At 38.2% G+C, this 24712-nt stretch overlaps 1 protein-coding gene across 3 annotated transcripts in view; it reads left to right on the forward strand.

Annotated features, from left to right (window-relative positions):
- Window positions 1-4496, forward strand: part of ATG4C (autophagy related 4C cysteine peptidase) — a 44206-nt gene extending 39710 nt beyond the window's left edge. For all 3 annotated transcript variants that reach the window (XM_075002335.1, XM_075002333.1, XM_075002334.1), the window contains one exon: window positions 1795-4496. In XM_075002335.1, coding sequence (XP_074858436.1) covers window positions 1795-1965 — 171 coding nt within the window. In that variant the 3' untranslated portion in view covers window positions 1966-4496. The remainder of the gene's footprint in view (window positions 1-1794) is intronic.
- Window positions 4497-24712: the final 20216 nt, after the last annotated feature.

Raw genomic sequence — 24712 nt, forward strand, 5'->3', positions numbered from 1 at the left:
TTCGGAAATAATTGCTAATTCTAATTAAGTTTCAAGCTGCAGTTGCTTCATGATCATACTTTTTTTGCTGCTTTTGTTAGTTTACTTTCTTTTCCCTTTCTAATCTTCTGTAATTTCTCATAGTATTGAGTATTCAGAGCAGTGTCAAGGTAATGGTTATAGGGAATGAATTCCTCCGTCATCTCCCATGTCGCCTCATTCAGGTATCCTGACCTAAAGGGAACACTTTTAGGGGTGAGACAGTGGCTTCTCTGTGACTGTGGTGATGGCTTTTGTGTTGTAGACGCAAGCCATTCAGGAGCTAGACTGTGTATTAACCCATTTCACAGGCCACCAGACAGCTGCCATGTGACTCTGAATTTCAGTTGATATTAACCTAAGGCTCACTTCATTGATGAGTTACATCAAAGGCTGTGCATCAAATTACCCATTACCATGAGGTCTACAGTCTTTCTGGTTTTTATCTAAATTTTTTCTTTTTCCCAGCACTCATTTTTTCTTTTTTTCCCTTTTCATTGTCTTCCGCTCATCACAGTTGTCCTCATGTCTCTCACTTTCTCCTTGCTCTTCTCTTCAGCTTTCACAGTATAATAAACGAATTTAAATAGTCTAGAATAAAGTGGAAAATTGGAAAGTGCAGTAAAAATTGCAGAATCTGGTTTTACTTTGAGAATCATTTCCAGCACCTGAATTCTTTTTTAAAAAATAGCTCGTATTGTTTAAATAACTATTTAACTTTTTAGTGCTTCAGATTGTTTCTCATTAAAACAAATTATTTTTGGAGTTCATGGTTTGATCACTTTAATGCAAGCTGTATCGATAGACTAATGTAATTTTGCATATACTATAGCTGCGTATTGGGATTTACTTTCACAGATCAGCTTATTTTTTTTTTAAACTTCAGTAGTGTTGAATACCTTAAACAATGGAAAGGATACTTTTAGCTCTTGTATCTGGAGCAGGAACATCTATTATTAAAACTATTTTTATTTGTACATGTGACTGATTACTGATGGTATGAATAGCTTCCTGGAAAGAAGCTCCGCTCTCACACCCCTGCGGTGACAGGTGGCATGTGCATATTTTGTTTATAAATCCAGGTCTGTGGGCTTGTGGACTCAGTAGTTCCAAGATCATGATTGGGTGACTACACATCCTTGTAAACCTGAGTGTACAATTGCTGGACTGTGGTGTCTCAACCATGCTAATGCGTGTTGTACAGTGTAGACGTACCCACAGACGTTTCTGACACATCATTAAAGAATTCTTTTAGGATTTTTTTTAGTCCACTGCCAGATTTGAGGTGGCTAATTTCTCTTAAATTTGTACATTTTAAACTTACTATTAAGTATTGATGACTGTAGATGCTCTACCGCTGCCATAAAAACCCTTCCAGAAATTCCAGAAGGTGCTTACTTGCCCCACAAATCCCACTTGCAGTTCAAGAGATGACAGAAAATATGAAGACTGTTCTACAACTAGTTCCACATGGATGGAAGCTAATAGAGTTCTGCATATGTGTAGTGGTTCAGTTCGCCTAAATGTAACAAGTTGCAAGATTGGGGCCTGAAATGCTAAGTGTGGCTATTATTTCATGAAGAGGCTGAGTTAGAAACCATAATTTACCTGAATAGTCTGCTGAGATGCTGTGGAGTGTTTATTCTAAAGCAACAAATGAAAATAAAAACAAATACGGATTACATGTTGTGTTGTTGAAATTAGACCATACGTGTAGGGACTGTATCCCTTTATTTTCAATTAACATTCTACCTGGTATGTTATCTTGCATTGTAGATGCTGAAATCTTCATCTAAGGAGAGATATCCCTTGTTTACTTTTGTAAAGGGTCATTCTAGAGACTATGACTTTGCCTCCAGTCCGCTCCAAGAAGACAATGACCTTTTCCCTAAGGATGAAAAGAAAAGATTAAAAAGATTTAGTACAGAAGAGTTTGTCTTGCTTTAAGGACATTTTACAGTAAGGTACTGGCAGCTGTCCAGAAGAACACTTGCCCTTTTTAAAAAAAAAAAAAATCACATAACACAAGGCAAGCAATATTGAAATTGATCCATGTTCATAAAGATTATAATGTTGTCTATTTAGGTTTTTCAAATGCCATGACTTTTGTTTGTCCGCTGATAGTGGGGTGGATATGACAACACTTTTTGATAGTGAAAACAGCCAGAAACAATATAACATGGATGGGTACCATGCAGGCCCTCCTGGATAGCTCTGCCGATAAGCCTACGTCTCAACCTGCCATTTTGACTCCTGTTCCAGTCCTTAACAGAGTCTGCCAATTATGTGATGGTTTGTGGTGTGGATATGTCACCTAGTTTTGAAACTACTGGATTCTTTCCAATTGTAAGCAAACTTGAATGTAGGGCTCTTGAAGGAAAAGCCTAGTGCATTTAATTTGTTTTGCTGCTTAAGCCTTAATAGTGGTTACTATAATCATGAGATTCCTTTCTAGTATTTCACTACTGAAGATGTAACTTGGCTATATCAATAGTAATTGTTAGCTACAATCCATATGCAATTACATAAGCAGAAATGTGCATTAAGGTGCTATTTAGCAATATGATTCTATAAAGGCTACTCATTAAACTTGATGTTTGAACCTTATTATGAGGAATGAATATAAAGTATTGGTGTTTCTCTTCAATTTTAAAAGGTTATGTTGTTGTTAGACAGCTATGAAGTAGGAGCAGTGTTTGTTTTCTTTTTTGACCATGTAATATTGAGACTTACATTCCTACCCATTCAGCTTCCAAATCAGAGCATAAAACAGCAAATTGGAAGAAAACAATAAGCATTCTGGGATAAGATCTTCTGATAAGTGCCCTTACTATGCAGTGCTTTTGATGATTTTAGATGCACACATCTTGCAAATAAATCTATATGAATAGTTTCATGCTTTAACAAACCAAATTCAGAATTTAAAATAAACATTAATATTGGCTTCAAATTTTAAGAAAACTTTAATCAAGATGTGAGAAGATTAAATGCATGTATTTTTGAACTGTAATTATAAATTTCTCTCATTTGATTTATGTATCTAAAAATATCGAGGTGCAAATAATCTGTAATAAGGCTATATTTATTGTATTGTAAATCAACTGTTAACTTACTCTTAAAGTGCCTTTTTTAGGCAAAAGAAAGCACAAAGGTTGTCTACCCATGTTCTATGTATCACTGAAGTAATTTTTTTCCTTTAATGAGAGAGGAAATTAAAGTTACTAGTAAGTACATTCTAGGCAGATCTGGCACAAATGCATGTACTTTTTTTGAATTATTCATTTTCACACTTGGTCATAAATGTTATCATTCCAAATAAAGGGGGTTTATTTTTCAATTTTATTTGTTTTTATTAAAAAAGCCACAGTTCTCCAGTTGATTTGACTTGGTAAACTGTTTCTTGTCTAATAATACTGTTAATCAGTATATAATAAGGAATCTGTTAGGGCTGATCTTATTCAATATTTTGTCCTTAATGACTTCCTTTAATTTAAAGTGCTCATGAAATGCAGATGCTAAATTGGGAAGAGTTGTGAATATTAGTGAGGACTGGAAAACACTACAAAGATATGATAGATTTGTGTTTGGCTGGCATTTTTCTAATGTAGCTATGACAAAATAATGTAAGAAAAATATGAAGGGGTATTCCTGGAAAACAAAACTGTTGAACAAGACGTATGTGGAATAATGGACAACAAATGTGAGACGAGGTTGCACTGTGCTTTGGCACTTAAGGAAAAAAAAAACAAACAAAAACCAGTCAATTCTGGGCTATGTATCTAGACATGTCATAAAGCAGGGAGGTAATAAGTGTTCTCAATGTTCAAAACTGAGTATTTCAGGAAAAAGATGTACTGGATATCCACTTCAAAAAATACTCACTAAACTACATGTCATTTTTGGTTCTTCACTTAAAAATTTCATTTGAACTCCCACTCAGCCATGTGTATGTGTTAATCTGCCTTAGTAGAATTTAAATGTTGAAACTGGAGTAGGTTTGAAAGGGAAAGTGGGAAAGATTAGGTTTGGTATTTGCATTAAAACAAATTTATCTGAGCTAGAAAGCTATAAATGTGTCATCTGCGAGTGAATCTGTTTGCCACAATCATAGACTAATTCATAAAGTCATTTTCAGGAAGTACTACGTTTTAAAATTAAACATGCTATTTTTAATACAGCTTTTCTTGCAGCAAACCTAGGTACCAATGGATTATAGGAAAAAGTATCTTCTGCAGTGCAACGTATGTAACTTTTAACCTGGTATGGAGGCTTAAGGATTGCCATTTTCTCCTCCTTTGCTCCATGGTGGAAGCCACCCTTACATCACAAAATAAACCATTGATGTAACCACACAAGCTAACAATGTCTACAGATATGCATATAAGAATAATTTTATGTATATGAGAAGAATGGCTGGGTTTTCTGACTGGAAATGGATATAATTTTATTGTAAATAAAAAACAAATGTATGTGTAGCACTTAAACAGATGGACATTTTCATTGCTTAATCTTATAACTAGCAAAGAAAGCCTAATGGTCGAAAAACCTTATCTAACTTAATTTTAAAGACAGACCTATTATTCAGTGTATATTTGGTAGGAAAAATTGTTTTGCAAAAGTGTCAGTAATAAGACACCTAATGATCATGGTTGAATCTTTGTTTGCCATGACAGTGTGGCTTTCAGAGACAGCTGCACAAATGTATTAGAAATTAGTAGTCATTTTCAGTTTCCTTTTTCTTACAACTTCCATTTGTTTTTTTCCCATGTTAATGATCAAGTAAAGGTCCAAATATCCATGTACATAAGCTTCTAATAAGGAAAGGGGACAGAAATGAAAACCACGGAATCTTTTGGAGGGGGTCACTGGGGAATTAATGATAATTCTGTGGTACCTCTTGGGACAAGTGGGGCAGTCCAGGCCAAATTCCAGCTTGGGTACTTCAGGAAGAATTGAAGTTTTCCATTTGTACTTCAATGATATATGGTGCTTATTTCTGGTCTTGTTTTTAACCTCCCCTCTTGGTCATATCTCTTGCAACCTCTGGTCTATAGCCTCTCTCTCCTGTATTCCTGGCCAATTTGATCTGTTACCATGGATTTAACTGTCATTTGTTAGTGCTCCTGCATATCTATTGCTATCCATGACATTTCATCTTTGGTGGTAGAACTCTCTGTCTAATAGTTTTCAGAATGCCCTATGCTAGGTTTCAGTATTTTATAAATAGACAAATTACATTTAGTTTCATGACTTATCCAGGTTGTCCATAAAGCTTGTTACATAGGTCCTGAAACTTAATAGTTCGAAATCCCAATTTCTTCTTGTCTTTGTATACATCTCATTGTTTTAGTAAAAAAATGGCTAGGGCTCTGAACGAAGACCTAGAGCGTCAGAAGCCCTTGCTTTGGAAAGCATTCTAGTATATTTCCTGACTCCAGCATAGACAGGCAAGCTCACAGATTGTCCTCATCCCTGAAGGTCCATGTACCGGGGTGACACAAGTTAAATTACCAAGTTACTAGAAATTAATGTTTCTCTGTAACTACAGGGGACTTTAATTGGAAACTATGTTAATTGCATAGTAATTCTCTTTACTTCTACTACATTATCTCCTGAAAACTATGCAATTAATTTGTGTCATCACTGTTACTGCTGCTGTCTTCAAACACAAACCAACTATGCATTAGTTACTCACACATCCAGCAGTAGCCTATATGCTTAAGCAACTTAGTCAAATCATTGACCTAAGTACTTGCTTTCTTGACAGAACCAGCCTCTCAAAACCATTGAATGTAGCAAATATGGGCTCCTTCCAAATAGACTTGTTGTTTTCCTACCTGCTAATTTTCTTCCATTTCCTTTATTTTCTTAGGAAATGGCATTTTTTTTATCAAGTCTAATACCAATAGGAGTCACCTGTGCCAGAACTTTGATAAAATGGAGGCATATATGCTTGCTATCTGCAAAAGACAAAATCTCATCTAGTTACTCAAAGTGAAGTAAAGTTTTGGGGTTTTTCACAAATCTTTAAATGATCAGAGATCAAAACCTTTTTTTCCCCCCTCGCTTTCTATGAAATCCTGGTTTGTCACCACCAGTTGAATCACTGTACTACACTGTATATAGGACTGAAGGTAGATTCAATACAGAGGGGTCACCTTTTTGACTGGTCATCTGCCTACTCACTGAGGCAACCCATCATGAGAACTTCATCCATGTCTTCCATCATCTTTTGGTTTACAGTCTGTGCCCAATATCTAGCCATTCAAAGCCACTGTCCTGAACTTCAAAGGCATTTATGGGATATCGCATCATTCAGGGTTTACTAAGATTTACTTCATGAGACATGGCAACTTTCAAACCCTCAGAACAAAGCATACAAAAGCCAAAGTTGTCATCTTGGTCAAAGGGATACAGACATGGAATACACTTCCAGAGAAAAGCTGACTAGGCCAGAGTCTGACTGTCTTCACGACATATTCCAAAATCATGCTCTTTGACAAAAAGTATTTCCATTGTGATTGGTATGATGGAGCCTTTTAAAAAATAAAAATTCCCACTTCTATATGGGTGAGAGCAGAGCAGAAGATCTGCAGGTCTAAATTACCTGGTAGCACATAGATGTTACACTATATGAAAATCCTAGGTTAGACAAGGTTTTCTACCCCATAGTTAGTTAGTGTTCAAATGACAATTCAAAATCCTTTTTATCTACCACAAAGATTATCAATTGTCAGATATCACCAGGCACAATTGATTGCTTAAATCAAGGAATACAGTTTAGGTGACTTGTATGATATCTGAGCATATTTAGGTGCATTAAGAGAGTTGTTAGTTCTCATTTGTGGCTAGGAAGAGAATCCTTGTTTTTCTTTCCTTTCTTTAGCATTATTTTGTTTTCATCTGTTCATTTCCCCCATTGCATTTCCCGATGCAATGTTAAACTGAGAACATTTGTCATTAAAGATCCTATAACTCATCTATTCCTGTGGAAAATGTTGGGGCTGACATCCCAGGCCTATTTCAAGCCTGGTAATACCATTGTGCCTACCTAAATTCTTCCTGTGGGTTTGAGTAGGATTTAGTGGCGGGGGCGGGGGGCGGTTCCACTTATTCTCCTAAATAGTTGTGAAGAGTTGAAGGGCAAGGAAAAAAAAGGTAAAAATGATTGTGTTTTGCCCCAAATACAGTTGCTTTCCAGGGGTGGCTGAAAATTATTTCTGCAAATCCCTTTGCCTACTTTGACAGGGATGTTTGTTTTCCACAAATCTTTAGATCAGTGGCCAGAACCTTTTTTTCCACTAGCATTACAGAAGTGTTTTGAGGTCCCTTCAAAACATATGCCTTTTGGAGTCTATGGCATGGTGTAAGCCTCTGTGAAATCTGGATCCAGTTATGGTGGGTTGGCCTGCTGCTAAAAACAAAATGCTATTTTTTTAAAAAGTTTTTTAGATGCACATGGGTGGTATTGCCTACATTGACCAGTTAAAACACTATGAACAAGCAGTTACTCTTACATACATTTGCCATTTTAGACATTAGTTTCCTTTTATTGAAATCAATATAAAATTCCATTTTGAAAAGAAGAGCATAAAAGGAGTAAAATTCCAATTGTGGAAGGTCTGCTTATGAAATGACCATAGAAATCTCTATCTGCAGCTGTGTATTGTTTTTACTGTAATCAAATGTATTAGGTTGGTGCTTCGATCCTAACTCTTGTTAAGCAAAGGATTTTTTTCAGCTCAGATAAACTCTTGTGAATTTTTATGTCCTGGAGAGAAGAAGAGTTGTCCATGGAAATCATGATGTAACCTTAATTGCTGAAAGTGTGACACTAACATGGGGGAACATGTTCATAAGTTATATTAATTACAGTAGAGAATAGAATAGGCTCACCCTGGAGACCTGATTTATTTCCAGGCATTATTGATATCCTGTTAAATGGTGAGTGAGTGAGTTATGAAAGGTCAATGATAGCAGAAATAAACTGCATGTTTAAAGTCCAACCCACCTTGTATTCCACTTATGCAACATTTATATTGTCTGACCTTTTTGCATGTGTGATGAAGCAAATAGTCTGTTGCTGCAGTATCAGGAACCCTCCTGCAAGAGGCTTGACTATTTTATTGCCCCCTTGTCTGTGAATTATCCATGATTAGGACACAATTTTAATATTGTGCATTCTTCACAGTTATTGGACAGCCATGCCCAGATAGGGCACCAAACACGGTGTTTGTAAGATAAGTATAGATTGTGTTACACTGTTACTTTGTAGTTTGGTTGTGAATACGTGTGGTCTGATTCTGGTTTACATATCTCTGGGCAGTGTAAATTGGGTACGCCTGTTTTAAGACCCCTTTACACCATCACAACCATGTAAAAGAGCCTTAAGCCACATCTATGCTGTTGCTAGAGCAGGGGTCAGCAACCCCCCGCAGTGGCACACAAGCCGATTTTCATCAGCATATGAGGTGGGAACTCAGCCCTGCCCCTCCTCCCACATGTAGTCAGGAGCTTGCTAAGAGCCTTGCTGCCTATGGATTAACAAAAGATCAGCTAATGCTATCAACCACCACCTAAACGTTAAAGCGCTGCATCTTAATTTATTAATGGCACTGCAAGTCAGACTATTAGAGACTTTAAATGTATCACTAGCACTTAGACCATACATACTAGTCAAAAGGTCAAATTTCGGCATTCTACCTTGAAAAGGCTGCTGACCCTGACCTTACAGCAGTACAGCTGTACCATGGTCTAAGATCTTCTGTGTAATCACTCTAACAATGAGCACCGGCTCTCGCAGTTGGCATAATAAAACCACAACCGATGAACTGCAGTGGCTATGTTGTAGGTGAGAACTTTTAACATCTACCATTAAAAGTGCTAGTGTAGCCTAAAGCTACAAAGAAAAATTGTACAGTGTAAATGAAAATCAGGACCTGAGTGGTTGTCAGTGGACTGTAAAATTGGTAGTCTTCATCAGATGGTGGTATTTGTATCCTCGTTGGATAAGCTAAGCTTGATAAACTAGAATCCCTTTCCCAGATGGCAAGTAATCCATGGGCAGTAATAATTTGGTTGAGTTTGTGCAAATAGTAAAATGGGCTTTTTTTAATGGTTGCACAGTCTTTTCTTGTGTGAAAGCTTTTGAATAAACATTCACAACATTTGCAGAAAACAAACCACTGAATTTTTGTGTAAAAACACATTCAGATAAAAAAATACACTTTATGAATAAAAGCAGTTATAACTGCCATCAAAACTAACCACAGTGTTATTGGCTATTAGTTAAAGTTGTTGTGTCCAACACGCTAGCCACATGTGGCTGTTTGAGTGGGACTACTTGGCTTGAACAATAGCTATATTTTTAGAAAAATATAGCTAGTTTGCTATCGTGTTAGCCACTATTGTGGTTACTGCTGTCTAGGTCTACTCTGTGTGTGTGCACACATTCACGCAAGCGTGTGCAAAACCAGGGCTGTGTGAGTTCTGTGCTTAATGTAAATGGGAGTAATAAGTATACAGTCTTTACTTCTATTCCCTCTTTAGGCCCTTCTCTTGTAAGTCTACTCAAGTGAACTCCTATATTTGCAGAGAGGTTCATTTAAGTTATTGGATATGTATGCAGGCTAAGGGACTGCACATGTAAAGCAGCTTACAAGATGAGGGCATTGATTAGATCTTAGTGGATAAGATTATCCAACTTAGTACAACCTTTACTGAGCAAGGGTTGCAAGTTTGGTTCCCATCCTGAGACAGTAAGAATTGGCAGTGTGACTGCAGTCCCATAGTTTCTGCAGAGTGGTATTGAGTGAAATGCTCACAATTGTTTTATTGGCATATGCTGACTCAGGCTATGTCTACACTTACCGGAAGGTTGATGGCTGCTACGTGATGTTTTGCTATGCCAATTGCTTATCAAAAATTGACTTTGCAGCTATCAACTTCTGCGGCTGTCTTCATGGGAGGTCAATAGGAGCACTCCTCCCATTGACCTTCTTTAATCCTCGCAGCTTGCAAGGAGTTCTGGGGTTAACATTGACCCTGGAATGCAGTTGATCTTCCATAGTCAGTGTAAATGTAGCCTCAGTGGAGCAAGGTTGTTCAGAGTGTTTTTCAGGAAGTTGTCAGAAGGAAAGAAATTATTGTCACTTGGCATCAGTCAGTGGCTGTCTTAATTAAATAAGGAAGATGATCTTCATCTTTAAATGTAAATGTCAATTCCACTTAAAGAAAATTAAAAATCACTGCAATATAAAGCAAGGAGAGGATGCTTGAATTAACACCTTTTATTTATTTATTTTTAGAAGTGGGAAAATTCCTGTTTACTTTGTGCTACCTCTGCTAATAACGTCAGTTAATAAACTTAAAGAAAATTTCTTCTGTCCAGTATGAGGAAATGTAGAAAATACCTTATTACAAACAGGAGAAGTAATTCTCACAATGTTTTATGTAACAAACTGGCCAGCTTTAATCCTGAAACTGGCTAAATGTGAGTTTATTTGCATGGGGGGGGCACTTTAAAAAAAGTACTTCTCCCAAGCTTCTAACATGGGCATCTGTTCCAAGAGCTGCTTTGCTTTCTGCCCCAAGAGGTAATCTGACCATTGTCTCCTTCAGAATTGACTAGCACCCTTAGGTGTATAGCAGATTAATTTGAAACGAGTGCATGGGTTTTTAAATCTACATAGCACTGAAATATACATATCTCATAGAGCTGGCAGGGACCTTGTGAGGATGGGGGACTGGACAGATACATATTAATCTAACTTGCTTCAGGCCCTTGAAAGGCCCCTCAGGCATTGAGCTCACAACCCTAGGTTTAAAAAGGCTAGGCCTCTAACCACTGAGCTATCCTTGCCACATGTGATAACCTAAACTTAAATACCATACCGTGTCCTCTGTGTACCTTAAATGTAGCAAAGGAGTGAAACCAAAGGCTTGGATCAGAATTTCATAACTCTGTAAGAAGCAGAATCTAAATGCTGGATCTAAACATACGGGAATTTATAGAGATTTGACATTCACACCTTAATTAGCCATGGTTCAAGGTGTTGAGATTCAGCTGACAACACAGACAGTCATGGGCACTGAACTGAAGTGTAAACCTGAGCCTAGATTTTGTTTTCAGCCCTATTTCTCCTTCCAATGGAATGGATAAGAAGACATTAAATTTTACAGCTGCAGTGAAAAACAGAATGAAGTATTTGCAAAACAGAGCAAGCTGGTGTCTTGCAAATATATGAAGTTCTTTGGCCTTCACAGCTCAACCAGTGGTTTGTTGTTTTCATGCTAATACAAATTCTTGTATTAATAAGAGCACGGCCTTGGGTTTCTTCGTCCGTATGGGAAAAAGTTACTTGTCTGGTGGCAAACAAAGAACAGAAGAATTGATTCACTGTCTTTAATTTAAAAAAGATGGCATGAAGCAATAGTGGAGCAATTTTAATTGTAACTATGTAACACTTGCAATCAGTAAGATCATTTGTGTTCTGTTTTTAGGAACTGGGGTACTAAAGAGTACATAGAGTATTAGAAATGCAAAATATGACCGCATGTTCTCAGGATTTTGTCAGTGTTACATGAAAGAGCACTTGTACTGGGATGCTCAACTTGAGGGTATTCTCTGTTCAGTGTGTATTTACAGAGATGTATGAATATTTGATTAATGAGTCATGGTCTCTGGAGAAATTTAATAACTGTACTGCTGTACAAAGCCAGCTCCTTAACTGTTAACACAGCTGCCAATAGTGTCATTGACACTGAAGCCCTTTCTGCATCTAATATATTCTGTGAAGTGAATTCCTTCATTACAAGGGGATCTGTGGGACACATTATTCAGTTATCTGTTTTGAACAGTTACAAGCTCAATTTACAGACTCTGATTTGTAAAGATTTTTCCAGTGGAAACAAGCAGTGACACATGAGCTGTAAAACAACAGTTTCATGCAGTTATGTTTTTACAAAAGTTAGTTGGAAGGTCAGACATATGTGGTGTGTTAAAACCTTCTTTATATATTGTAAGGAGGTCTGAGTTCAGAGTGTTACCACCTGTCACATTAAGACAAAGCTTGTATGCTATAAAAAACTTTAACAAAAGGTTGAACTACAAATTGGAAGTTAGTAGTTGTCCATGCAAATATCTGTTTTTGTACAACACAGTAAATAAAAACAGTTAGTAATATTGGTTTTTTAAAAAAGATTGTTACTCACCTGAGCAAAGAATTCAGTGGGGCAGCTATGAGAAAGGACTATTTTGATGTCATCTTCAGGGTGAGGTGCCAGTTTTGTTTTTTTTTTTTTTTAATTTCAGGGCAGATTCATTATTAATTTTTTTGTTGAGCATTTTCCAGCTATAATTCACTCTAATTTTACTATTTTCCCCATTTTTATTTCTAATATCTGTGAATAGATCAGTTCTCACTTAGAAAGTGAGGTGGATATTTTAGTGATGTTACTTCAGTTAAACTACTTTAAATAATAGGGGAAAATGTCAAAAAAAGATAAATTTAGTGTTGAGGCTTCCACTGGAAGCTTTAACTGCAGGTTAGAATTATACATGCTATGCAGAAATTCCTGCAACACTTCTCCTTAGGGCCACAATGCATTACAGCAGACGTATAATGAAGCTGCTATAAAATCTCTGGTAATTAAGGGGGATTTGACAGTAATTGCAACAGTGAATCAACTTAATTATTACCTGCTTCAAAGAGAGCTAACCTGATGTTATAATCTAACCTTTTCTACTTTTAAAATGAGAGATTAAACAAGTATATGTAGCATTTAAGAATTAAATCTGTTGAGATAGAATTCTATTAATATACTTTATTATATAGTGTGTGCACGTGTATATAATGTATAGATTCTATATGTAAATCTCTTTTCCTCTACCAGCTGGTGTACATATATCATAAATAAAAAGGAGCTAAAGGAGAGCTATCATCCAGTGTATTAGAAACACACTGAATGTGTTTGTTCATATAATAAGTGGAATCTTGGACCACGTTTCTGATGCAGCCTTTTTCTCTACGGAATAAAGACCTCTGTTACAAAATGCTACAACACACACAAGTCTAGTTCCTTGAAGAGCCTTGTTAAAGAAACCTGGTGAAGGCACTGTATTTGTGGACTGGATTTTAAGCAAACTATGCTGAAATATATCATAGATGTACTGTAAAACCATAAGGGCAAGGGGAGACTGGCTTGAGGATGTCGCGGCACTGCTGTTTACATTGCTGTGGTAGCAATGCTCTGAGATGCTATGTAGCCTTTACAAATAATCTGTAATGTTAAAATGCAAATACACAAAGAATGGTTAAGAGACTTTCCTTTGGTGAAAAATTGGTCAGAGCTTTTTGGTGATGGGTAATCTGGTTGCACTGTGACAGGATGACTGACAGAGGAACATTTTTAATTTTCAGTATTTTATCCAGTTCTAGTATATTGACCTGGTCGGCTGATAATAAACAACAAAGTAATTGTGGTTTATAACACCTACTACTGAGTATCATGTGGTTAATCAAATGTGGATCTTTTGGAGTAGATAATGAAAAAAATGGAAGTCTCTTCTGCATAGATTTTAAACATCCGAATAGCATCTCAGATCAGAGTAAGAGATTGCCTGAAGGATATTAATCACATTTTTTTCTCCTTGCCTGTCTTGCACTGTGCTGGTGCTATCACATCCTGCCATTAGTGATGTTAGTTTTGCCACTGAAGGTACTGAAAACTTAAGGCTAAGTAGCTTGATCATTTGAAAAGGCCAACTGCTGAAAACTTTCTCATCCAATTTGGCAGTTCCATGGTTGTATAAGAGTGCCAGTTTTTCTTGCACATCAGAGGAACTTAATATAACTGCATGACAAGGAAACAGCCAAGTCTGTGATATCCCTTTCCAAAACACCCACTCTCTGGGACCTGTGGTATTAGCAGAATGCAATAGTTAAAGCTGTATCCTTCAAAGAAGACTTAAAAGACTCTCATGCATTTAATAGTGTTGTACAATAGAATCAAGTGCAGCAGCTTGTTTGAATCTACATCCACGCAGGTGTGCTAGGGGGCAGGAGATCAGCACCAGTGGCTGGAGCTCCAGGACTCTCTGAAGTGCTGGTAGTGCTGCTCCGTGTGGCACAGTGCAAAAGCCCCAGTGGCACTACATGTGCCTGCCCTCAGCCCTACCCCTTCCAGGATGTGGAGCTGGGCCCTCCCCACTTTGCCCTGGGGCTTGCAGTGGCTGTCTGTCCCTCTGCATTTATACTACAGCCCAGATAAACACTGAGATTAATCCACTGGCAGTCAATTCAGCAAGTCTAGTGAAGACCTATAAAGTTGACTGCAGATTGCTCTCCTATTGACCATGTCATTCTACCCCAGACAAAAAGAGTAAGTTTAGTCATGGGAGAGTTTCTCCCAATGACACCTGCACTGTAAATCCCGCAGTAACTCAGCTTAAGGTACATTGACTCCACCTACTGTAGTGTGATGTAGCCTCAGTTTAGAAGTTCTAGGCTACGTCTACACGTGCACGCTACATCGAAATAGTCTATTTCGATGAATAACATCTACACGTCCTCCAGGGCTGGCAACATCGACATTCAACTTCGACGTTAGGCAGCACCACATCGAAATAGGCGCTGTGAGGGAACCTCTACATGCCAAAGTAGCACACATCGAAATAAGGGTGCCAGGAACAGCTGCAGACAGGGTCACAGGGCGGACTCAACAGCAAGCCGCTCCCTTAAAGGGCCCCTCCCAGACACAGTTGCACTAAACAACACAAGATCCACAGAGCCGACAACTGGTTGCAGACCCTGTGCATGCAGCATGGATCCCCAGCTGCCGCAGCAGCAGCCAGAAGCCCTGGGCTAAGGGCTGCTGCACACGGTGACCATAGAGCCCCACAGGGGCTGGAGAGAGAGCGTCTCTCAACCCCTCAGCTGATGGCCGCCATGGCGGACCCCGCTATTTCGATGTTGCGGGACGCGGATCGTCTACACGTGCCCTACTTCGACATTCAACTTCGAAGTAGGGCGCTATTCCCATCCCCTCATGGGGTTAGCGACTTCAACGTCTCGCCGCCTAACGTCGATTTCAACTTCGAAATAGCGCCCAACACGTGTAGCCGTGACGGGCGCTATTTCGAAGTTGGCGCCGCTACTTCAAAGTAGCATGCACGTGTAGACGCGGCCCTAGTGTCATTGCTGCCCCAGGACTGACAATTTAAAAAACAAAACAAAACAAAAGAAGTTAGGTTATACCATCTTTCAAATAATGAAATAACATGCATAACAGCCGTGCTTTGGAACTCTGGCCCCTATAGCTACAAAACTGCTGTAGTCTACAGACCTAGGCTAATGTCCTGTGGCAAATTAGAAACACAGTGTAGCCAAAGCTGCGAAAGCTGCCTTCATCAGGGAGAGTCCAGCCACAATCCATGGGGTATCTGCTATTCATCTCCGGGATTTGGCAGCTCCCAGGCTGACAATCCTTTTCCCATTCCTGTAAATCAATAAAAAGTACAGGAAGTGTCTCAAGCTCACACACACCCTAGAAAGACAACTATGTTGTGACATAATATACTCAAGTGAAGCACCATCTGGTCTACCACTTTGTATGTTATACAAGTAAAATAAAGTGGCCTTGTTTATTTTACTTGTATAAAATGTTGGGATCCCTCCACCACGTGACAGAGGTACCTCATGATGTTAAAAAGCTCACATGTGGCTCGGTGGCACGAGTGCTGGTACCTCTAATTAATTGCTGGCATCTACCACCGATAGCAGTTCAGTGCCTGACTAAACCATTTGGTCTTTCATCCTGCCCTAAAAGACATTAACTCCACAGACTATGGAAAATCAGAAGGAGTGAATTCCAAAAGCAAGGACTTCCTACTGCAAATGCTCAGCTGAAGAGACCCAGCAAGGGCTGTCCCAAAAATTGACCCTGTATGTGCCCCAGTGTTTAACAGTGTGTAGGAAGGGGCCCAGGTTTACATAGCTTGTGCATCTTCAGTTACTAGAGCTCCAACTGCCCAAGAGATTGGGAAGAAATCTCAATACCACAGCCACTCTAAAGTGTAGTCATAATGTATGTAGGAATCAGTCACAACTCCTATGAGATTGACCTTAGCCTGTAACTTGGTAACAGGCAATAGAATCTTTAGAAAATTTCACAGAATTTGCTTGTGCATAGCAAAAACTAAATATAAGATGATTTATCAGAAGCTGGAGATGAATGGCAGGTGTTGAGTCCACTCCCTCTGGGGCATCTGCCATTGGCCACTGTCAGCGGACAGGATATTGGGCTGGATGGAACTTTGGTCTGACCCAATGTGGCCATTCTTATGTAGTCCCTCCCAGTAGCATCAGTGACATCCTGCTCTTATATACCTTGGGGGAAGTGGCTGATTATTTTTACGTAACAAATTTTCCCTGGTGCCTTTTGCTACTTTTACAATGCATTTTAATATAAACGGGAGATTAACATTGGGAAAAGTACTTCAGGTGCATGCTTAGTAACTATTTTTTCATAGTGTTTTAATGGATTCAGGGTTGAGCGCTACTAAAATTGGGATTTATTAGAAACGCTCGATGCATTTCAATGGTGTTTTTCTCATGAATCTGGATATTTTACATTATTTCAATAGAGCTGACCCTCTGATTCATTAGAAATGCTCCAATATAACCAATGGACCATTTCTAATGATTCTGGTTTTACAGCAAATCCAAGGGTCAGCTGTATTGAAAACAATGGTGCTAACCCCTAGGTTTATTAGAAAAATGCTTGAGTGTCTCAATGGAACATTTCTAATCAATTGGATAAATAAGAATCATGTACATCCTCATCCCAGAAAAACCAGACTGGTGGATTTGTTGTTATTGGGACCTCTACAAACAGAGTGGGTGCAGCAGGGCTTTCTTATTCCTTCTCTGCTGCACTCACTTCTTGTAAGGTGGGGAATTGCGCACTCTTTGCTTTCTAGAAGAGGACACCCAAGCACAGAGAAGTTATGTGAGTTGCTGAGAGCTGGATGTGACTTCTTGGCTTTGTAATCATGCAGATGGTTGGAACACACCTTCTTGTAGCCTGTTTCCTAGATATTGCAGTAAGAGAGCAGCCCATCATCAGCGATCATCCCTGCAGCAAGTTCATCTCAGTCTAGCCTACAGCTCTTCTTCTAGCCCAAATCCATAGGCTATGTCTACACTATAGAGTTTTTTCAAAATAGTTGATTCCAGAGTTGTTATTCCAAAATAAGGTATTATGGAATAACACATCTATGCTACAGGAACACCCCAAAATAAAGCAAAACTTATTCCAAAATAGTGCGTCCACATGCAATAGAACCTATTTCAGATTAGGGTTCCTGGAAGCAGCACACTGATAGTGAATCTGGATTCCTTGTCCTCTTTGCGTGAATTACAAACCAGACTAGGCCCAGACTCAGCCATATTCTAGGTCACTGTCACACCTAAGTAATTGACTGGCCAACACATCTGAAAAAAAAATTAAACATTTTAAAAAAGTGCTGTGGTTGTGACACATGCAAAAATGAAACTACAGTTTTAAAAAAAAGGATAGCTTAGTCCTCTCTTTTTAGGAATCTAGATAATTTTACATAGTTGTGCAAGTTGAGAAATCCGGGATGGAGCTAAGGTGACCATCCGTCCTGTTTTCGGTGGGACAGACCCATACCTCAGGTGCCATTCTAGCATCCCAATTTATTTTGCAAAAGGAGCTAATTGCACTGTATTTCTCAGTGGTTCACCAGCTTCACCCAGCAGCGGCTCAGCTGCTGCCTGGCTTCCCACAGTGGGGGCTGGAGCTGAGCCAGGGCTATGGGGTTGGAGTGGGAGCTGGGGCCTGGGGGCTGGAGCCTTAGCCACAGGGCGATTTAGCCGAAGCTGCAGGGAAGGTCTGAGCTAGCAGGGGGTTGAACCATGGCCTCAGTGGGATTGGAGCTGGAGCCACCTGCCTTCCCCCAGCTGTCATAGCTGGGAGCTAGACCTGCGTGGTGGCGTGGGCTGCCATCCACAGCTCAGAGAAGCCAGGAGCTTCACTGGCTGGGCGACATCCCTGTTCCCGGTGCCCTGTACAGGGTGACCATCCATCCCATTTTGGCTGGGACGGGGATCGTTCCCCATGTCCCATATTTGGCTGGGGGAGATATGATCACCCTAAATAGAGCCAAAAGAAAAAGATTCTGCCCTGAAATTTTGTACTTCTGCGTAACGCTGGACTATCTGATCTGTGTATTCCCTGAACGTGGGAAGATATTTCACCTTCCTGTGATGGTTACTTAGACTCCAAACTGGTTATGAATGAAGCCACCTTCGATTTCCCTGTTTCATGGCAGTTTTGTTTTCATAATAGCAGTTTATGCTTCCAGTTGTCCTCTAACCGGTCAGGCCTTTACTGAAAAATGTAGATCCTGGTGGGAATCCACTTGGTCAAGGGTATTATAGCAAATAGTAATGTGATTTCAAGTCTTTTCCTGCCCTAGAGGCATTCACAAAATCACCAACAGGCAGCCTCCCCCTACACACTCAAATGAGATACAGCAGTTTATCATGTCAAACCTTACTGCTGAGTGCTGCGTCTAGGGCCTCTGGCTGTCAGAGGCAGGATCTCATCTTGGGGTCCCTAAGGCGGAATAGAAAGCCTCAAATGTTCATTTATGTTTCTTATTGCCTGCCCAAACCAGTGTGTGCTTTAAAAAGTTTTGAAAACTGACCCATGTAGTAATGGGTCTCAGAGAAATAGTCAAGTTAAAATGTTAGATACACTGTTTAAACAAAAAATGCATTTGATTCTCTCTTTACAACTTTTTCAATAGTTGCCTATATGAAAGTTTTCCTTCAGCCGTACTAGTTCTTGAAATGAACCTCTCATATGGGAACCTGGGAAGCAATCCAATTTGAGATAAATATTAAAATGTTGTTGGACACACTAGCTCATAGAGGAGTGTGTTTCTGTAATAAAATATGTATGAATACATACTGTCTTTGTATAAAGTTTGTATATCCATATATATTCAAATTATATCTGTTTAAGTCTGTTCTGGTCTGGCTATGGTCTGAAGAAGTGGGTCTGTCCCACGAAAGCTCACCTAATACACTATTTTGCTAGTCTCTAAAGTGCTACTTGACTGCTTTTTGTTTTTATATCTGTTTAAGTGTTTGTATATATATAAAATAGCCACACACATATACATACATCTATCTCTGTGTTCCAAATGTATGTGTATATATATATAGGCACATATAGTAGAGTTGTATATGTGGTTTTGGAGGTTTAGATCTTTATTTGGTAACCACTAGAAAACATCAATTTTGCAGTACACACACAAACCAGCAGAAAAAGAAATCTGTCAATTTAATAATGGAGATTTACAGCTAGGCAAAGAAAAATGCTGTTTGTTTGATTTGAGGATGTTAGTTTTGTGTGAATCACATATGCAAATGTACAATTAGTGTTTTGATGCTTATAAAGCTTTAACTTTTTTGAATTTCAGCGTCTAATGCTATTGGTCTGACCCCTACATTTTCAGACTCCACTACCTCATAATTTCCCACAGCTTTGAAAATGTAGATTGATAAAGATAGAAAAATTATTAAAACCCTTAATTCTCTGCAACTGTGAAAATTTAAATAGATAAACATACAAAAGCCACGTAACTACTGATATCCATCAAAATTATAAAAACTTAAAAATTGAATTCAACCAAGCCTATGTATTTGTTTATATATTATGTGCATTATATCTCTAGGTACAGAGTGTGTATATATGCATATATATTAGAGTTATATATGTGTGCATGTCACAGAGAGAGTGTCTGTAAAATATTTATTGTTGTGTGTGTGCATTTGTTTATTAATAGTGTCTGTAAATTTATGTGTGAGGTATTTATACAACCATAATTTAATCCTCTGTTCAAAATGTATTTCAGCTAACCACATGAGCTCTTTGAAACAATGTTAATTGTTTCAGAACCAACATCATTCCTGATAACTCTTTTAGGAATTGTCATGTTGTCTATAAATATTTAGCAACTGGATTGCATTTGCCAGTGTAACCCTGTATTACAGATGAAAAGGTAGCATCTGCTGAAATTAAAAGTGGCCACATTTTCACTGTAGCTTAATTAAATGCCAAAATTTATCTACATTAACAACAAAGTGGTGAAATTTATTGATCAATTCACATGATATAAGTTGACAAATGGCCTGAGCAATTTCCATAATTTTCTACACGTGTTAAAATTTGTAATGAAAAAAAGAATACTATATTAACATTAAATGTAAAATGAAAGGGATATTTTGTAATGGAGCTAATGCCCCCGGGCGGTGTACTTTGCTTTCCATGCCTTGTCCAGGCCTCTGCTGCTTGAGCTGTGTACAGATGGGTCTCTGACAGACCTACAGCTGTTCTCCTAATTGTCCATTAAGTGTTCTATTGATTCTGTGATTCAAAGTACATGTCTTTCAGCTCAAGCTATCGTGTGAAGTGGCAGGCACATTCTTTGCAGAATGACAGAGCTGCTTGAAACCTAAAAATGTGGGCTGCCAGTTTCAATTGAGGATCCTGCTTTCAAAGGAAAAGGCTTGGTTAAAGGAGCTTTATAATAGCTGGTTTGGTTTTAGCTTCTAAACTTTTCGCATCAGTCAATTAAAGCAGGAGCAACATGAAGAGTTTTAATTCCTTGTTAAACATGTTCAGATTGTACCTGGTTGGTAAGGGGCTGTGTGAGTATATCAGCCCTTGCAGACAAGTGATTAGGCTTGTTTAGCTGTATGCAGATTTTTTTTCCAGATCCCCTGACATGCGCAAAGATGTTCTCATTTGACTAGCAAGTTCACTTTTATCATTTTTTTTAAAAAGCCAGATCATCTGCAATTCCAGACTATGCCAGTCAGAACCCTGTTTAAAATCATCTTCCTTTAATCCTGAAAGGGAAAAATAAGATGCATATCTGTTGCAAGGATCATAAATCTTCAAAGAAACAAATAGCCATAGATAAAACTGTAAAAGTTATTTAGTCTCCACCATAAGAGGCTTATTAATCTAAAATTTCCAGTCCATTGTGTCCTGATTTGGTTATCACATTGTATCTCATTTCTTGCAATTGTATGAGTCTTGTATCTCAAGCAAAGAGATGATAGTCCCCCAGTTTAAATTTTATCAGTTGAATTCAGATATATCTTGATCTCTATGGATATAAATAAATAAAAAAAACCCATAAAAATACCCTCCTAAATATACAGATTTGACCTGTATGATGTACTGATTTTTATCTAGAACTTTGTTTTACCCATATGTATATATATTGATTTTGTAATTACATTTTCACATAATTTAAATATCTGCTTTTTTAAAAAAGTATTTTTCCACATAGAATATGCAGCAGCAAAGAACTGCATATGAGCTCTGTCACAGCATACTATTTAGAAACCATGTTATTTCCACAAAAAGTTAGCTTTTTGGGTATAAGTGAAATTACAGAACAGCCCATATATTTTTTTAACTATGTATATATAATTTAAGTAAGACATGAAACTGTTTCAGCTAAAACTTAAAATAAGAATTATTTCTGTTTAAGAAGATTTTTATTCTTTATAGTTAAAGAACTTCTCTGCTATGAATGTTTTAAGATATGCTTATTCTATTATCATACCCTTATATAATTCCCCATTTTAGTTGTTGTATTATAGCTAGCAAAATTCACAATCATGGAAGATAACACATTACTTTGACCTATCAGTGAAATTATTCAGAGCCTTTTAATTTAAACCATAGTCTTGTTCCTTTACGTTACGTTTTTTTATCTTACCTTGGTACAGGTTGTTTTTGGGATGTCAGTTTTACAAGCATCAACAATGTATAGTTCTAAGAAGCAATTGAACTTCTCAAAATGCAAATAAAATTTTCTGCCTATGATTCACAGGTAAAAAAAAGTATGAGATTTTATAACCCTCTCCCATAAAAAGGAATATGTGTCAAATCAAAGAAGTCATCTAGGAAGTTGTAGAATATGTTGTAAGGCACAGAGTCTCGATTTAGGGATGTAAATTTCCACCTCCATGCACAGGGCTCTTGCACCAATTTCCCTGTGCATCAAGGGGACAATAAACTACTTTGTTGTTTTCACTGTCAAACAGACTGAGTTTAAAAAAAGCCTCTTAAATGTAATAATAAACTATACAATGATACCCACAAAATATTTTGTGAATCTGCTTAGATTCCAGTACTCTCAACTATAGTGTTAGCCAGTTTTTAAAAAAGATTTTAGAAGCTTTCAATGTTAGATTTTTGTCTTGTTGAATGAACTTCAGCTCCACTAAATTTTAAGTAAATTTGTGATGACTGAGCAATATACATTGGCTGAGCTAGAATCCAATAACCCACAGGACGAATTAATTTTCAACAAAAAGGGCAGAAACCTCAAGTGCCATGAGTATATGGAATCTCAGTCTATCTCTCTGGAGCCATTTTTGCAAATCACTACAGCTATTCATAATCTAAATCAGTCTCCTTTAGCAGCAGAAAGATCTTTTTTCATGACAAAACAGAAGATGACATTCATTAGTGCCTAACTTGCATAAGCTACCTAAAATTTATTGGTGCTCTTATACTTATCAGGATAAGAATTCCTTTGTCTACAGCGATTGGAAAATTTCGGATGTATTACTTAAAATATAAATTGTCACTTTTATCCGAACTTTTGGCAGTTTACTTTATTTTAGAAGTGAAACTGGTGGTTAAGGTTTTAAGACTTCCAATGGGCGTTGTTTCAATCATAGTTAATAAGCACCCAGGGTAGCAATACCAATGTAAGTGAGTGGCTGTACAACAATCCACACTTCTTAATGAACTGCTGCTGCTTAGAGCAAGAGGTGTAAGCTCTGCACCATAGAGTGCATAAATACAATTTAGTGCATTACAAGTGGATTCACGACTGAAGGCCAGAGCCACAGCTGGTGTAGATCAGTGTAGCATTGCTGATGTGTAGTGGTATTATCTAAAGAAATGGCATATCACAGTGCTTCTATTCTGGACTGCTCCCTATGTTGGAGGTCTTCTAGTACACTCCCATTCTGTTTCTAGTGTCCTGCAGAAGCTATAGAGCTTGGTTATGTGAAAATGTATTATTAGGACAGTGCTGAGGAGACAAATTGTGCTGCAGGTCCCTGGCACTTTCTGTCCTCTCAGTTTATATTCTTCTTTTTCTCCCAGGGTGTAGGACTCTACATTTACTCGTATTGCATCTCTTGTTCCATGCAGTCCCTACTTTTCTAAACTCTCCAGGTCAGTTTGTAGTATATGCGAAAGGCTGACACCTAGTTCATCACCCAGGCAGGAGGGAATGAACCTGCAATCTTAGGGAGCTAAAGCCAGGTGCTCTAGTGCATGAGCTAAAAGCCATCTGGCTCTCAGCCAAGGCGGTAGATCAGAGACTTTACTCTGCCTTGTGAGTGGTCTCAGAGCCTCTGGGGTTACATGAGTTTGTTCTTTTGGATATTTGTAATACCTCCAATTTTGGTGCCGCCAACAAATTTGAGCACTTGTGGACTGGCCTACCGCTAGCAGATAGTATGGCTGCTTAGAGAAGGACAGAAACCTCACTCTTGTTACAGAGGTTCATGGGTGTTACAGATCAATAGATGTCTGTGGATCACAATTTGAAAACAACTTCTCTATCACAGCCTTTAAGAAATTAAAATTATATTGAGATCTGATTTCTGATGTAGAGTCAGTGGAGCAATTTCTGCCTGCATTTGGGTTTATCCATGTCCCATTGCCACTGGCAGCTGCCTGTGTATGTATTGGAGAGTTTGTAACATTGCACAATGATGTTTGTGGTCTTACTGTTGTTTAAAAGCCAACATGTGACTGGATTCAAAAACTAAACGTGATTTAATGGATCTGGGAGAATTAAAGAGTTGTTCATAAACATGGACAGCAAGAGGAGAATACTTAGATTCTAAGCACATTCGGGTAGGGATCATTTTAGTGATCCCTGGTTCACGGTTTTAGGTGCTATCACTGTGCAAATAAAAATATAAATAATAATACTTCTCCTGATTATATACTGTTAGTTTTAAGACATGCTGTTTAGTAGTGTCTTCCTGGTGAACACTGCCATCTCTTAAATGTTCTTCCAGCACATAGAGGCAAGAGTAAGGTCCTTTAGGCCAACTTCAGGATATCACTGTAACTCATCCATCAGGAATCATCTCTGCAGCTTTCTAAACGCTAGAAAGGAGGCTCAAATTTTAAAGAGGGGATTGGAACACTGAACAAATTTATGGAAGGATGCAGTGGCTTGTTCAGGACTAAAAGTCTTTAATGCAAGTGTGGCTGTCTTTTGAAAAGATATACTATAGAGGAAACACATTTAGGGACTTGATGCAGAAATTTCAATGGGGGAGGTTCTTTGGTCTGTGTTGTACATGAGGATGGCTCAAATGATCAGGCTGTAAAATATATTCATCCAGTCTATCTTCGTACACCACCGTATGTTCCTTAATCTCCAGGCTTTAGCCAAAGCAGACTGGGATATTTATATTTATATTCTAAAAATACAATAGTGAACTGGCCTGTGTCTATGGGCACCACTAGTCTCATCTAGATAGAAAAGGGTTTGCTTAACTATGTCTTATAGGCCCTACATGGATCACAGATTATAGCAATTCTT

This window comes from Carettochelys insculpta, chromosome 9 (assembly GCF_033958435.1).
Source record: "Carettochelys insculpta isolate YL-2023 chromosome 9, ASM3395843v1, whole genome shotgun sequence".
NCBI lineage: Eukaryota > Metazoa > Chordata > Testudines > Carettochelyidae > Carettochelys > Carettochelys insculpta.